The sequence below is a fragment of the Scyliorhinus canicula genome, chromosome 15 (assembly GCF_902713615.1).
Source record: "Scyliorhinus canicula chromosome 15, sScyCan1.1, whole genome shotgun sequence".
In the NCBI taxonomy this organism is placed as follows: domain Eukaryota; kingdom Metazoa; phylum Chordata; class Chondrichthyes; order Carcharhiniformes; family Scyliorhinidae; genus Scyliorhinus; species Scyliorhinus canicula.
In genome coordinates this window covers 123,390,294-123,406,308 of record NC_052160.1, presented here as the reverse complement: position 1 = coordinate 123,406,308, position 16,015 = coordinate 123,390,294, and the positions used below count along the sequence as shown (strand labels likewise).

Below are 16,015 nucleotides of genomic sequence, written 5' to 3'. Positions count from 1 at the left end.
GAGGTGTACTGGCTGTCAGGAAGCTGGCGGGAGGCCTCTTCCGGCATTTACTGGCTGCGTCGTGCTCCCGTTCGGGCACAATGTGGCCAGTAAATCGTGTCCATGGTCATGCCTTGTACATAAAATAGTAGCATTGTGGATAGCACAATTGCTTCACAGCTCCAGGATCCCAGGTTCGATTCCAGCTTGGGTCACTGTCTGTGCAGAGTCTTCACATCCCCGTGTGTGCATGGGTTTCCTCCGGGTGCTCCGGTTTCCTCCCACAGTCCAAAGACGTGCAGGTTAGCTGGATTGGCCACGATAAATTGCCCTTAGTGTCCAAAATTGCCCTTAGTGTTGGGTGGGGTTACTGGGTAATGGGGATAGGGTGGAGGTGTTGACCTTGGGTAGGGTGTTCTTTCCAAGAGCCGGTGCAGACTCGATGGGCCGAATGGCCTCCTTCTGCACTGTAAATTCTATGAATTCTATAATAACGGGTGGGATTCTCTGGTCCCCAGCCTGGCATTTACTGGCCGCATCATGCTCCCGTTCGGGCGCAACGTGGCCAGTAAATCGTGCCCATGGTCATGCCTTGTACAGACTGGGGTGGGATTCTCTGGTCCCCATGTACCTTGGTGGTGTGCTGTTCATGGAGGCGGGGTTCTATCGTGGATCCCCATTCAAAATAGATTTCTCATTGAAGCTGCCGTGAAACCTGTTGGCAGAGTTGCGCTGTCAGCGGACAGAGTATACGGAGAATTCCAGCCTACTTATCTTTTGTATCAATATATATATGTATATATATTGGGTTGCTGGTAAGAACTTTCCAGGTTTGCGTGCAAGCAGCGAAATTAACTGTTGTGTTCAATGAGGTTGAATTTTACAATGTAAAAAAAAAAACGCAGGCTATTAACACTCAGATATATTAATTGGTTTAAAGCCAGACTTTCATTCCAATCTTGGTAGGAACCTTTGCCTATGAGAGCTGCCAACAATTTAAATAGCCAGCAGCTGCCCTGTCCATGCAGTATCACAAGGAGCAGTGGCCACTGTTGGGACTGGATCAGTCTCAACCACAACAAGCCACAGAGCTGGTAAGTGGGGGTGTTTGTAGGGCTGTGTTTGCAGGAGCAACACGGGAGTGGGGGAGACCTGTGCGGGGGTCCTCCAATGGGCCTAAGGATTTGGTAAGGAGGCATACCAGCTTGCCCACTACCAGCTCACAAGTGAAAGCTGCTGGGCATGGCTTTTGGTTCAGGTCTCTTCTCCCACTGGTTTGATCCCAGCTTCAGTGGGATGAAGCCCTTAAATGGTCATTATTGGCCAATTAGTGGCCTCAACTGACCAGCCACAGGTAGGATGTCAACATCTACACCACTGCTGGTAGAATTGCAGTGAGGCAGACAGGTAGGCAATGGGCAGAATGCCCATGAAATTTTACGATCCCCACAACAAACTCACCACTCAGCTAGAGAACAGTAAGAGTATGAACTCCTTCTCATCGATGAAGCAGAAGTGTGGTAATTGGAAAGATTTCATGATTGCTAATTGGGGGGCTGCTTGAGAATGATTGTTTTTTTTATGGATTAGACATCTGCAAGTGATTTTCAGATGAGCTTAAAATATTTCCCGTTTTAATATTACAGAAACATCTAGACACCATGGTGGAACAGTAAAAATAGGTAACGCAAGCTTTTGTTTAAATGTTTATACTGTAATCTTCAACAATCAATGTTTTATAATATATACAAACAATAGGAAGAGGTTTTTATGAGCATCAGAATTTGAAATGATTTTTGAGACATTCAAGCTAAGCACATAAATCTTCAGTGTGTGTCTGATGTTTTGCGTTTGGCATTGGCATACACTGGGCTGGATTCTCCACCACCACCACCCGCCGCCAGTAACAGAGTTCCTATTGTCGGGGAGAAAATGGTATCAGCGCCCAGTGCCAACCCATTAGTGATGTTTTGATCCCCTGCTGGCGGCGACATCAAAGATGTGGGAAGAAGCCATTCTCCGCCCAATCACCGATCCAGATTTCGGCATCGGGCTACGGAGAATCCAGCCCAAAGTCTTTCTTCTTAGTTTAGTTCGACAGAACTACAATTGGTTGTGTGCAATTTCTGTCCTGCAAGAGTAATAAAGGTTTCTCAGTTCATGTGGTGCAATGCATTTGGATAATATGGCTGCCATGGTTGAATAACTGGTAGTATGTGCAACTGTAAGATGTGGCTTCCACAGTGCTAAGTGTGTGAGGTGAAGTTAATATGAGGTATGAATCATGATTGATAGAAAATGTTGGAAACTGAGTGAAGGGCATGTGGAGAATTGACTGTGAATTTAGTGGTTACATTTTTTAAAAAATCTTTTTATTGGCATTTCTCACATTTATAAACAATTGTATATATACACACACCACATTTTTTAAATCCACGTTAATGTACTTTATTGTACAGAAAGGTTTATCTTGGTGGTTACATTTTAAGAAAATGGCAATTGAAGTTGAGTTCACTGACCTTGACCATTCGCGAGGTCATTAAATTAATTCAGAATCATAGAATATACAGCGCAGAAGGAGTCCATTTGGCCCATCGAGTCTGCACTGGCCCTTGGAAAGAGCACCCTACTTAAGACCAAACCTCCACCTGACAATCCTGATTCTTTTGCTGCCAGTCTGGGCTCAATAAAATTTGAGACGGATTTACAGGTATCAATTATCGTTTATTTCAACCAGCTAGCTTGGTGATCCACTACATCTGCAGAGCAGGACACAACCGTCTCCTGGCTCTCCAACAGCCAGAGTGAACAACAGGGACTAAGCATTTCTGTACAAATACATTCAAGTTGTATCAAATTTCACCCACATACGACCAAATAAGGCAACAGTACAAATGCAAGGCTCCCATAGGCCTTCCCCACATTCCTCAACCTGGCCTGAAGCCCCTTTTCCCAGTATCCCTGGCAACAAAGAAATGGTCTCAGTGACTGCCCATCCCCCTCTGCCTGCCCTGAATCCCAGTTCCTTATTCTACTGCAGTAAAATGTTACGCTAACTTGACCTAACTACCCATTATGCCTTTCTGTTAATTTCCTCATTCCCTCCTTTTATCATTTCATGATAACCTATTGGTCCAATCCCTAGCTGTGCTCAGGATTCCCCTCGCAGAATTCTGCTGAGACCGCCCGCACGCGGGGAGGGGGGGCAGTTCTGGCCGCCGTGCCATTAAAATGGAAGTAGTATCCTTGATCCGTATACAGGCTAGCATCACAATCAGTATATCGGTTGGGTCAGGAATCCCCCAGTGGCCCAGTTTATCCAGCTATGGAATGCCCATCCGGGCTTCCTAGCAATGCGGAGAGCCCTAGTCCCCACAGTGATATGAGAGGCATTCGCCCAGCGACAAAGCTAAAGGCCTGCCTTCAGCGGGACACAAATGGCGTTGTAACAGACGCATTGACCTGATGTCAGTGTTATGTGACACTTTGGATCAGTACAAGTGGAGAACAGACATGTTATATTCATTTTCATCTCTACCAACAAACAGCCGTACCCCTCACTGCTGGAACGATTCTCGTACGACCGGGAATCTCTATTGGGAGTGGAGTGGCTAGGTATATACGCCCTCCACCGTTGAAGCTTATCATACTGTGAATGGGAGTCATCCCGAGGAAGGGGAAGGCAAATAGCTGGTGGGGCAGAACCCAGATCGTAAGGAAGAGTAACTTGCTTGGACGGTGGCTCAGAACTCCGACAGTGAGCCACCGTTTTGGGGAGTGCCCCAAAGTGGTGAGACGGAAAATAAACCTAGACACCAATGCGGGGTTTGGATAGCAGACAACCGGTCCCTGGCCATACATGCGGTGGTAGATTTGGTCGAAGAGATTCATGCTTCCCAGGTTCCCTTCGTTCTGGGTCCTAAGTGAAGTTAGTATACCTCCTGATAACCTGCGTTCTCGTCGTGCCTCCCTCCTTACTCGTTCCGTCCTCTTGCTATTCCGCCCCACTCCCCTACAACCTTTTCCTACCCCCTCAACACGGTCTGATTTTACCTTTATGGCACCAGTCTTATCACATCCGAAATCAAATGTACATTTACTCCAAAACAAGGCAATGTGCGCGCAATGTTGTCGTCCCAATACCGGAACCGATATAATTGTTTCATGAGCCCTTCATTGTCCTTTAACTTGATAACCTTCCATGAGTCGATACTGTGCCCTCGTACATGGGGGCATCGGAGAACGTCACCTCTCCATACGTGAAATGTCCTTGTAGTTTGGTCGAGATTACAGGTATAGATGGTGTTCCCCCTCTCCATTCCCACCTCGGGAAGTATCCCAAGTGAGGCACAGGGCGGCACGCATCCAACCCGTCATGCTCCACACCTGTAAAACAGCGCTGGGAGAAGGAGGCAGGTTAGTGACCAGCCTTTGTGCAGTGGTGGAGGTGGACCCAAGCACTCCGCCCCTCCACTTTAGCTGCAGTGAGGGTGGTAAGAAGAACTTGGAAGGGCCCCTCATATCGAGGTTCCAACCCTTTCCGAGTCCAATTTGTGACATTAAATAACTGCCAGGCTGCACTGGAAGTGAGCTATGTAATGGGGACGGTGATAGGTGAGCCGCTCGAACCTGGCTATGGTGTTCCCTGAGGGCTTTAGTGAGGGCTAGAACATAGTTAGTCCTTTCTTTAGTCATATCATAGAATTTACAGTGCAGAAGGAGGCCATTCGGCCCATCGAGTCTGCATCGGCTCTTGGAAATAGCACCCTACCCAAGGTCAGCACCTCCACCCTATCCCCATAACCCAGTAACCCCACCCAACACTAAGGGCAATTTTGGACACTAAGGGCAATTTATCATGGCCAATCCACCTAACCTGCACATCTTTGTGACTGTGGGAGGAAACCGGAGCACCCGGAGGAAACCCATGCACACACGGGGAGGATGTGCAGACTCCGCACAGACAGTGACCCAAGCCGGAATCGAACCTGGGACCCTGGTGCTGTGAAGCAATTGTGCTATCCACAATGCTACTGTGCTGCCCCATATGGTGAAACTGGACCAGTCTGGGAACAGGCAGGTTACAGGGTGTGTTCTAAGGGGCCTGCCATAAAAGATCTCGGCAGGAGAGAGCCAGGCCGATCCCGCAGGTGTGACTCACAGTTGGAAGAGGGCAACGGGGAGCAACCCAAACCATGTTAGCCCCCTGTCCACTTGTAATTGGCCAAGTTGGTTTTGAGGGTCTGATTGTGTCTCTCAACCAAGCCGGCCGTCTGTGACCAGTACGCTCAGTGGAACCACTGATGTATACTCAACTGGGAGCAGAACTCCTCGTTAATCTGTCCAATAAATGGGGCCCGTTATCAGAACTTAACTGAGCTGGTATTCAATACATAAACATCTCATCACATTGTTACAGCCTCTGGCTCTCTGTCCAGCTTCCGTCTGGTGTGATGGTCACCAGTAACAGGATCTAATTAATAGAAAGCAAAGAGTGGGGATTAATGGGTGCTTCTCTGGTTGGTGATCAGTAGCTAGTGGTGTCGCTCAGGGATCCGTGTTGGGCCCACAATTGTTCACAATCTACATAGATGATTTAGAGTTGGGGACCAAGGGCAATGTGTCCAAGTTTGCAGATGACACTAAGATGAGTGGTAAAGCGAAAAGTGCAGAGGATACTGGAAGTCTGCAGAGGGATTTGGATAGGTTAAGTGAATGGGCTAGGGTCTGGCAAATGGAATACAATGTTTTTTTTTATAAATGTTTTTTATTCAGTTTTCATGTTTTATATTGAACAAATTACAAATTGTTAGAGAGTGAAAAAAAAACACGCAAAAATTAACATATATATTTACAGGTGAGCATCTTCGTAGTAATAACTGTGGCCTCCCCCTCTTTGCCGGCATACATATTTTACATTCCCCAACATGTTTATTGGCATTTATTTAGTTTGGTTTTGGGCCTTAGCTAGCCATCAAACCCCCGTAACGAGCCCGTAGCCCCCCCCCTCCCCGCCGGCTACCTTCCCCCGACTATTCTTCCTCTTGTACGTTGGCCACAAACAGGTCCCGGAACAATTGCATAAATGGCTCCCACGTTCTGTGGAAGCCGTCGTCCGACCCTCGGATGGCGAATTTGATTTTCTCCATTTGGAGAGAATCCGAGAGGTCGGACAGCCAGTCTGCAGCTCTGGGCGGTGCTGCTGACCGCCAGCCAAACAGGATTCTACGGCGGGCGATCAGGGAGGCAAAGGCAAGGGCGTCCGCCCTCCTCCCCAGGAATAGATCTGGCTGGTCTGAAACCCTGAAGACCGCCACTATCGGGCATGGCTCCACCCTCACCCCCACCACTTTGGACATAGCCTCGAAGAAGGCTGTCCAGTACTCCACAAGTCTGGGGCAAGACCAGAACATGTGGGCGTGGTTGGCCGGGCCTCTTTGGCACCGCTCACATCTGTCCTCCACCTCCGGAAGAACCTACTCATACGGTTTCTCGTTAAGTGGGCTCTATGTACCACTTTTAGTTGCGTCAGGCTGAGCCTTGCGCACGTGGAGGTGGAGTTGACCCTATGCAGTGCTTCGCTCCAGAGTCCCCACCCTATCTCCATCCCCAGGTCGTCCTCCCATTTCCTTCTTGTTGCGTCCAGTACGGTGTCGTCCCTATCTACCAGTCAGCCATACATGTCACTACAGTTCCCTTTCTCTAGGATACTTGCGTCCAGTAGGTCTTCCAGTAGTGTCTGTCGTGGCGGTTGTGGGTACGTCCTTGTCTCCTTTCGTAGGAAGTTTTTGAGCTGCAGGTACCGTAGCTCGTTCCCCCCAGCTAGCTGAAATTTCTCTGTCAGTTCGTCCAGTGTTGCGATCCTGTCGTCCGTGTATAGGTCCCTGACTGTCAGCGTCCTGTCTCCACCTTTTGAAGGTGGCGTCAGTCAGTGCTGGTTTGAACCTATGGTTTTTGCAGATGGGAGCCTTGTCCGACATTTTGTTCAGGCCAAATTGCTGCCGCAGTTGGTTCCAGGATTGGAGGGTGGCTGTCACCACTGGGCTGCTGGAGTGTTTTTTGGGTGGGGATGGGAGTGCTGCCGTGGCGAGGGCCCGGAGGGAGGTCCCCATGCAGGAGGCCTCCTCCGCACGCACCCACTCGGCTTCTGGCTCCTGGATCCATCCCCTTACTCGCTCGGCTGTTGCCGCCCAGTGGTAGAATTGTAGATTCGGGAGGGCTAGCCCCCCCCTGGATTTTGTTTTCTGTAGGACCTTCTTTGGGATCCTAGCATTTTTACCCCCCATACGAACGCCATGATAAGTTTGTCCAGCGCTATGAAGAAGGCCTTGGGGATGTAGATCGGAATGGATCTAAACAGGAAGAGGAACCTGGGCAATACGTTCATTTTGATCGTCTGGACTCTTCCTGCGAGGGAGAGTGGGAGTGTGTTCCATCTTTGCAGGTCCTTTTTTACTTCCTCCGCCAGGCTGGTGAGGTTCCATTTGTGGATCCCTTTCCAGTCATGGGCTATTTGGATCCCCAGGTAGCGGAATTTATGTCGGGCTTGTTTGAACGGCAGCCCCTTTAGTGCTGCCCCCCCCCCCCCCCCCCCCCCCCCCTTGCTGGTGTACTGGGAAGATCTCGCTTTTGCTCATGTTGAGTTTGTAGCCCGAGAAGGCTCCAAACTCATTCAGGAGCGCGATGATTCCGTCCATGCTGCTTTGTGGGTCCGAGATGTAGAGGAGCAGATCGTCTGCATAGAGTGAGACTCTGTGCTCTCTGCCTCCCCTTCGGATCCCCCTCCAATTTTTTCCTGCCCTGAGCGCAATTGCTAGCGGTTCGATTGCTAGTGCGAACAGCAGTGGGGACAGTGGGCATCCTTGTCTGGTGCCCCTGTGCAGCTGGAAGTATTGGGAGTTGGTATTGTTGGTCCGTACACTCGCCATGGGGGCGTTGTATAGGAGTTTTACCCACGCGGTGAACCCTGTTCCAAGCCCGAACCGCTCCAGTACCTCTATGAGGTATTTCCATTCGACTCTGTCGAAGGCCTTTTCTGCGTCCAGGGAGACGATCACCTCTTGTGTTCTCTCCCCGGAGGGGGTCATTATCACGTTCAGCAGGCGCCTGATGTTCGAGGTGAGCTGTCTACCTTTGACGCAGCCCGTCTGGTCCTCTGTGACCACCTCAGGTACACAGTCTTCTAGCCTTTTGGCTAGGATTTTGGCCAGTATTTTGGTGTCTGCATTCAGCAGAGATATGGGTCTGTATGACCCACATTCCGTTGGGTCTTTGTCTTTCTTAGGTATCAGCGAGATTGAGGCCTGTGCTAACGTGGGTGGCAGTGTGCCCCTAGCTAGCGAGTCTGTGAACATCTCCCGCAAATTTTTTGTAGAAGTCCGCCGGGAATCCGTCCGGTCCCGGCGCCTTCCCCGTCTGCATGGAGCTGATACTGTCCATGATCTCTCCCAGTGCTAGTGGTGCTTCCAGGTCCCGTTTCCTTCCCTCTCCCACGACTGGTATGACCAGTCCATCAAGGAACCGGTTCATCCCAGCCTTCCCCGTTGGGGGATCTGAGGTGTACAGCTCTTGGTAGAAGGCCTTGAAGGTTTTGTTAATCCTCTCTGGTTCTGTTTCCAACATGCCTCTGGTACCCCTGATTTGCCCAATTTCTCTGGTGGCTGCCTGCTTTCTCAGCTGGTGTGCCAACAGGCGGCTGGCTTTGTCTCCGTGTTCGTACAGGGTCCCGCGTGCCTGGCGGAGTTGGTGCACTGCTTTCCTGGTGGAGAGCAGGTCAAAGTTCCTTTGTAGTTCTTTTCTCTCCGCCAGGAGCTCTACGGTCGGGGCCTCGGAGTATTTACGGTCTACCTCCAGTATGGAGTCGACCAGCTTCTGCCCAGCCACCCTTTCCTCCCTATCTCTTTGCGCTTTGAAGGCAATGATTTCCCCTCTTATTACGGCCTTAAGCGCTTCCCAGAACGTGAAGGATGATACCTCCCCGTTTTGGTTGTTCTCTGTGTACTCCGCTATGGCCCGCGCTATCCTTTCGCTGAAGGCCTTGTCAGCTAGTAAGGCACCGTCCAACCTCCATGTGGGGCGCTGGGCCCTTCCCGTCTCCAGCCGCACGTCCATGTAGTGTGGGGCGTGGTCTGATATCACAATTGCGGAGTATTCCACCTTGTCTATCCCTGGAAGCACCGTTTTCCCCACCACAAAGAAGTCAATTCTGGAGAACACGTTGTGTACTGGGGAGAAGAAGGAGAATTCTTTCTCCCCCGGGTGGGCGAACCTCCAGGGGTCCACAGCTCCCATCTGCTCCATAAAGTGACCGAGTTCCCTTGCCATGTTTGAGGTTTTCCATGTTTTGGGGTTTGATCTGTCCGTCTTTGGGTCCTGTACACAGTTGGAGTCCCCCCCCATGATTAGTCGATGCGTCGCTATGTCCGGGATTTCTGCCATGGTCTTTTGGATGAAGCTCGTGTCGTCCCAGTTGGGCGCGTACACGTTGACTAGGACTACCGGCGCCCCATCCAGGGCCCCGCTGACCATGACATATCACCCCCCTGGGTCTGTAACCGTCTTTGTCGCCCTAAACATTGTCCTCTTGCCGATCAGTATCGCCACCCCCCTGGCCCTTGTCCCATAGCAGGAATGGTAGGTTTGTCCCACCCAGCCCTTTCTTACCCGCAGTTGGTCCTGCTCCCTCAGATGCGTCTCTTGGAGGAAGACTATGTCGGCCCTCATATTTCTGAGGTGGGTGAGGACTCTGGATCTCTTCACTGGGCCGTTAAGTCCCCTTACGTTCCAGGTGATTATCCTGGTGGGGGGCTTCTGCCCCCTCGTTCCTGTGGGATTAACCATGTTTGTCTGGTGGACGAGCCCCTGCCCTCCGGGGTTTCCCTTTGTTAGGGGGCCATCCGGATGGCCGCTACCACTGCTCTCCCCATGCGTTCGGGTCTCTGCGCTCCGGGGTTTCCCCTTGTCTTGGGGGCACCCGCCATGGCCGTCCACTGTGTGTCCGCCACGCGGGTAGTCCCCTGCACTCTGGGGGGCCCCTTTGCCCACAGACCGTACTGGGTGGGTGCTTGCAGCGGTTCCTTGTTCCGAGCCCTTGGTTGTGGTACTTTGTAGCCCTATTTCTTTTCTGGCCTCGTTTGTCCCTTTGACCCTACCTTTCCCCTCCCTGTGTGCCCCCCCCCTGGTCTCTCCCTCTACCCTCCTCCCCTGTATACCCCTCCTTTGCTCCTCTATACCCTATTCCTGTCCCCGTTTGCTCTCCCGACTTTGGTGGGTGATCTCCTCCCTCCCCTGCCTGGCGCCTTCCCCCCTGTTGGGGGTGCGCAGCGGCCCTGCTTTGTTGTGTGCCCCCGGCGCTAGCTTTCCTGCTATTACGGTGGCTCCCCTCTCGGAGGTTGTTGTCTCGCTTCTCCTCTACCTGGCCTGTACGGTTTTCTGCCTGCTCTTCCCCATCCTACCCATTGGCGTGTCGTTGCTCCTTGCCAGGGGCCTCTCGTCCCTACCCCCCCTGCTGTTCTTCCAGCCCGTGCTCCTCGACGAATCTATTCGCCTCAGCAGGGGCTGTAAAGAAATATTCCTTGTTTTGGTATGTGACCCAGAGCTTCGCTGGGTACAGCATACCAAAACGCACTTTGTTCCTGTAGAGAGCCTCTTTCGCTCTGTTAAACTCAGCCCGTTTCTTAGATATATCCACTCCAAGGTCTTCATATATTCGGATGGTGTGCCCGTCCCATTTGCTGGCTCTATTTTCCTTGGCCCAGCGCAGGATTGCCTCCCTATCCCGGTACCGGTGCAGTTTGGCTATGACTGCTCTCGGTTGATCCCCTTCCTTGGGCTTCGGGCGCAGCGACCGATGTGCTCTGTCCTGATCCGGAGGGGTGGGGAAAGCTTTCCTGCCCACTAAGTTGCCCAGCATTGCAGCCACGTATTTTGTGGGGTTTCTACCCTCGGTCCCCTCTGGCAGGTCCACTATCCTAACATTTTGCCTTCTCGAGCTGTTTTCTTGGTCGTCTACCCTGCCCTTCAGGCTCCCCTGTGTTGCGCCCAGACTCGTCACTTCCCTTTCTAGGGCCGTGACCCGGTCGCTCATGTCTGTCGCTGCTTTCTCTAGCTCCTTAATGGTTGCCTCATGGGCTTCCAGTTTCCCCCCTTGAGCTTCCAGTTTCTTCCCTTGAGCTTCCACTTTCTCCTCCAATCTGGTCAGAGCCTGCTGCACCCCTGACATGGCCCTGGCCACTGCTGCCTGTGCTGCGGCCTCTGCGTCTGCTTTCAACTCTGCCTTGATTGCCTGCAGCTGCTCCCTCACCACCTCAGTAAAGGCTTCCTTCCAATTCACGCCCCCCTCTAACCCCAGGGGAGAGGGCACCTGTCTGTCCGGCTCTTTTTGATGCGGCGGTACATCCGTCCCGCTGCTTCGTGTGCTAATCCGCTCGCGTGAGCTGGCTTGCCTTTTGTCCCGCCTGCTTTTGGTGCCCCCTTTCCCTTGGCTCCCTTCTGGCGTTTTTTTCTCCCCCTTCCCCTTCATCTTTTCTTCTCCCCTTGTTTTTCTGTTCCCCCTTTTTCAATGCCCGATTTTTATTTTATTTATTTGTTTATTAATTATTTTCTCCCACCTCCTTTTATGCAACTCCCCTCAGGTGGGCTTGCTTTGATGGGAGTGGGTGTAGAGAAAGAGAAAATAATATATATCCCTCCCCCTTTCTCTTTAACAGTGTACTTTTTTTTAAATAAAAGTCCTCTTTTTTTTTTTCTCCCCCCCTCACTTTTCCCCTACCTCTCTCACGCAGGAGAGAGAGAGAGTGAGAGGAGTCTGTCCAGTTCTTTGTTCTTGCCACGTGGTGGCTGCTGCCGGTTTTTTTTTTTGGGGGGGGGAGTGTTTGTGGAGACTCCGCTCCGGGCCTGCTGGGGGGGGGGGAGACGCCGCTCCGGGCCTGTTTGGGGGGGGGGAAGAGACTCCGCTCCGGCCCTGGGGGGGGGGGGGGGGGTAGACGCCGCTCCGGCCCTTGGGGGGGGTTATGGACGCCGCTCCGCTCCGCACCTTGGGGGGGGTAGACGCCGCTCCGGCCCTTGGGGGGGGGGTAGACGCCGCTCCGGCCCTTTGTGGGGGGGGGTAGACGCCGCTCCGGCCCTTGGGGGGGGGTGGAGGGAGAGGGTAGACTCCGCTCCGGTCCTTGGGGGGGGGGGTTATGGACGCCGCTCCGCTCCGCTCCTTGGGGGGGGGTATGGATGCCGCTCCGCTCCGCTCCTTGGGGGGGGGGGGTTATGGACGCTGCTCCTTGGGGGGGGGGGGGTATGGACGCCGCTCCGCTCCGCTCCTTGGGGGTGGGTCTGGACGCTGCTCCGCTCCGGCCCCTGGGGGGGGGGGGGAATGTAGACGCCGCTCTGCTCTGCCGCCGCCCGGGCCTCTCCTGCCGCTGCTCCTGCTGCTGCCGCCGCCGCCGGGGCCCCTCCCGCCGCTGCTGCCGCCGCCGCCGCCGCTTGGGCCTCTCCCGCTGCCGCCGCCGCCGCCGAGGATCCCTCGGTGACCGGTTTGTTTTGTGGGGGGGAGGTGTGCGCGTCCTTTCCCTTCCCTTCCCTGTTCTCCACCGCTACGGGAGCCCCTCACCTTGCGACCGCTCCGCTTGCTGACCGGAAGTCTTCCTCGGGAATACAATGTTGACAAATGTGAGATTATCCATTTTGGTAGGAATAACAGCAAACGGGATTATTATTTAAACAATAAAATATTAAAGCATGCTGCTATGCAGAGAGACCTGGGTGTGCTAGTGCATGAGTCACACAAAGTTGGTTTACAGGTGCAACAGGTGATTAAGAAGGCAAATGGAATTTTGTCCTTCATTGCTAGAGGGATGGAGTTTAAGACTAGGGAGGTTATGCTGCAATTGTATAAGGTGTTAGTGAGGCCACACGTGGAGTATTGTGTTCAGTTTTGGTCTCCTTACTTGAGAAAGGACGTACTGGCACTGGAGGGTGTGCAGAGGAGATTCACGAGGTTAATCCCAGAGCTGAAGAGGTTGGATTACGAGGAGAGGTTGAGTAGACTGGGACTGTACCCGTTGGAATTTAGAAGGATGAGGGGGGATCTTATAGAAACATTTAAAATTATGAAGGGAATAGATAGGATAGATGCGGGCAGGTTGTTTCCACTGGCGGGTGAAAGCAGAACTAGGGGGCATAGCCTCAAAATAAGGGGAAGTAGATTTAGGACTGAGTTTAGGAGGAACTTCCTCACCCAAAGAGTTGTGAATCTATGGAATTCCTTGCCCAGTGAAGCAGTTGAGGCTCCTTCATTAAATGTTTTTAAGGTAAAGATAGATAGTTTTTTGAAGAAAAAAGGGATTAAGGGTTATGGTGGTCGGGCCGGAAAGTGGAGCTGAGTCCACAAAAGATCAGCCATGATCTCATTGAATGGCGGAGCAGGCTCGAGGGGCGAGATGGCCTACTCCTGCTCCTAGTTCTTATGTTCTTATGTCATCTTTGGTGAATAATGTTGTGCCAAGCCTATCGGCATCATCCAAGCCATAGCCAGCTTACAACACATATTAAGGCATCCAATGATTATACAGTAAACAATTATAATAACAAGTATTATCAATCCATGCATCAGGTAAAACCCCATGACCAAGCTATGAGAGCTAACTCTGAGCTGAATCCTGCTGTAGGGTTTATATCCCTCTTATAGTTGTACTGACTAGCAGCTATCCCTCATCCTTGTCATTCGTATGCACATGTCATGATTTGTAAACTGTGCACGGAAATCAATGGTAAATGCATCCATCTCGCAGACCAGTGTGGATAGAACCTTTGTGATGTGCGTTCCTCAAGTGCAATCACCGTGAACCATAGCTGTCGCCCCTCAGGAAGGTAACACAATAGCCATATCCTTCAAGGCATCTGACTACCTCGGGGTAGCAGCACCATAAAAAGCTTCCTCATGTCCCTTAGAAACAGCACACAACTCAGTTCCTCAGCGTTCCCTCACTGGTTTTTTTTTAAATGTAGGAAGTGCTTTTCGTTTCTCATGGGAATGGTAAATTATGATATCATGTATTATCCACTAATTATCTTGCTTTATTAATTGCAGGAGCTTCAACCGATCTTGTTTCTATTCCTGACTTCCGTATACTAACGTCGAACATTGTACTGAACCATGTAGCTTGCCGGCCCTGGCTTACTTGAGACAATAGCTCAGTTTTCTTCAAACCCCTTTTGTCCGTTATCATTTTCCTTACAGCATGGAGTGTATACTTGCCATTCTTCGTTTGTTTTTTAATAACACCACTCGCACATTGAATACAGTTAACTTTTTGTGGTTACAACCCCATTGAATCCATACATAACAGTCCCTAGAAACTTACAGGACATTTTGTCTGAAATAATTGTTATACTCTCCAATGCTGTATTGGTTGCTGCATTGGTGATAAATTCCCCTCGCGGCAGCAAGCTGCCAAGGCTCTTAAACTATTGTCATTTAAAATACGGGGGTTCCTTGTCAGTTGTTGCTGTCTGCTGAGACCCTTAATAACTCCACCGCATAATACGTCCTTCCTGGAGACCACAGATCACCCATCAGCTAATGTCCAGTTAGAGATGCCTGACCGGAGTTCAGTAATAATTTGATATTTTGATTTGTTGCTAACCCGTAAGGTTTTTCTTCCAGGCTCTATCATTTAATTCCTTCAAATATGTAGCCAATTGTATCATTAGTTTTCCGCCCATACTGTCTGAAACATTCTTCTTCAGAGTGTTGTTCAAGTTCTTCATCTGTATTATTGTTGCTTTATCTGAAACCCAAATGAACAGGTCAAAGGCGGAGAGGGCCCTATTTTTTGATTTGTATCTTCCTATTCTCACTTGGATGTTCCAGAAGTACCCTCTCCAGGACTTCCGGATTTCCATTGCCACCATTCCTCTTTTGCTAACTCAGTGATTCAATCAGGTCGAAACTTTCCCTGATACATTTTGGATATTGCTACTGCATCTACTTCAATATTTTTAATTCTGATTATGACAGGACAAGTTCCGAACATTATATTTTCACTGTATCATCTGTCCTATTGATGCTGCTAACAGGTTTCAGTTCACAGGCATCCTGACACCCACACCCAAACATAAATTTTTCCCTTGTCTGAGCGAGTTGGGGATATGATCTATCCTGTGGCACGGCATCATTGCAGTGATCCAGTCTCTAAACACTGTTAGGCTAATTTTAAGTCCCCAGGTCATCCCAACAGCATAAACTACGTACTTCCTCACAAATCGATACCATAAGTTTGTCACTTGTCCACAAGCTGGCACACCCTTTCCCAATCACTTGTCACCAGCTAGGTTTTCTCTGCAATAATTACCATTTGTCATCAGCACACCATCCCACGGTCAAAATTGATCTTGTGGTCACCAACTTCAATCATCAGTGTTGCTTTGAGCTGAAGCATTTCCCCATTTCTGTCGTTCTAAATGCAATATCAAATCGCCTGACTACGCTGTATCTGTCATTCTCCTAGGTTTCATATGATTACTCCTTGACCAAACTACTGGGCTACAGGATGTGCCACACCTTTGACACAATGTTTCATTATGTTCACAATGAATCATTTTAAACTAGGGACCAATTCTCTCATGCAACTACCCCTGTGCTTCTATCAGCTGTGATTAAAAATACAAATTACTTTTGCTGCTCCTAGGAAAAGAGTGCCTGCATACTCTCATGACCATTCTTCCATCGGTGTCTGTTTTTTTTATGCTACTCCATTTCCCCACCACTTTCTTTCCTGAATTTGTCTTTTTTTTTAATGGATGCCCATCTGGCCTGTTCTTCGTCCTTCTTAACTTTACTACCATCCGTATATATCACCCAAGCATTTACCGACTCTGTTCTGCTAACTGATTTATCAAGTTTCTCTCCCTTTTTAATATTATGAATAAACATTCAGGAAGGGTTTAAAATAATGGTTTCCCATCGGGCTGTATGCGTGCCCTGCTGGCAACCCTGTCTCTTGGTCAACTCTGTCAATTCTAAAAATTCAGTTATGACATAAAT

At 50.4% G+C, this 16,015-nt stretch overlaps 1 protein-coding gene across 2 annotated transcripts in view; it reads left to right on the top strand.

Moving 5' to 3' along the window:
* LOC119979022 (membrane cofactor protein-like) overlaps window positions 1–16,015 on the top strand; it is a 221,241-nt gene that overhangs the window by 176,240 nt on the left and 28,986 nt on the right. For both annotated transcript variants that reach the window (XM_038820994.1, XM_038820993.1), the window contains one exon: window positions 1,626–1,661. In XM_038820994.1, coding sequence (XP_038676922.1) covers window positions 1,626–1,661 — 36 coding nt within the window. The remainder of the gene's footprint in view (window positions 1–1,625; window positions 1,662–16,015) is intronic.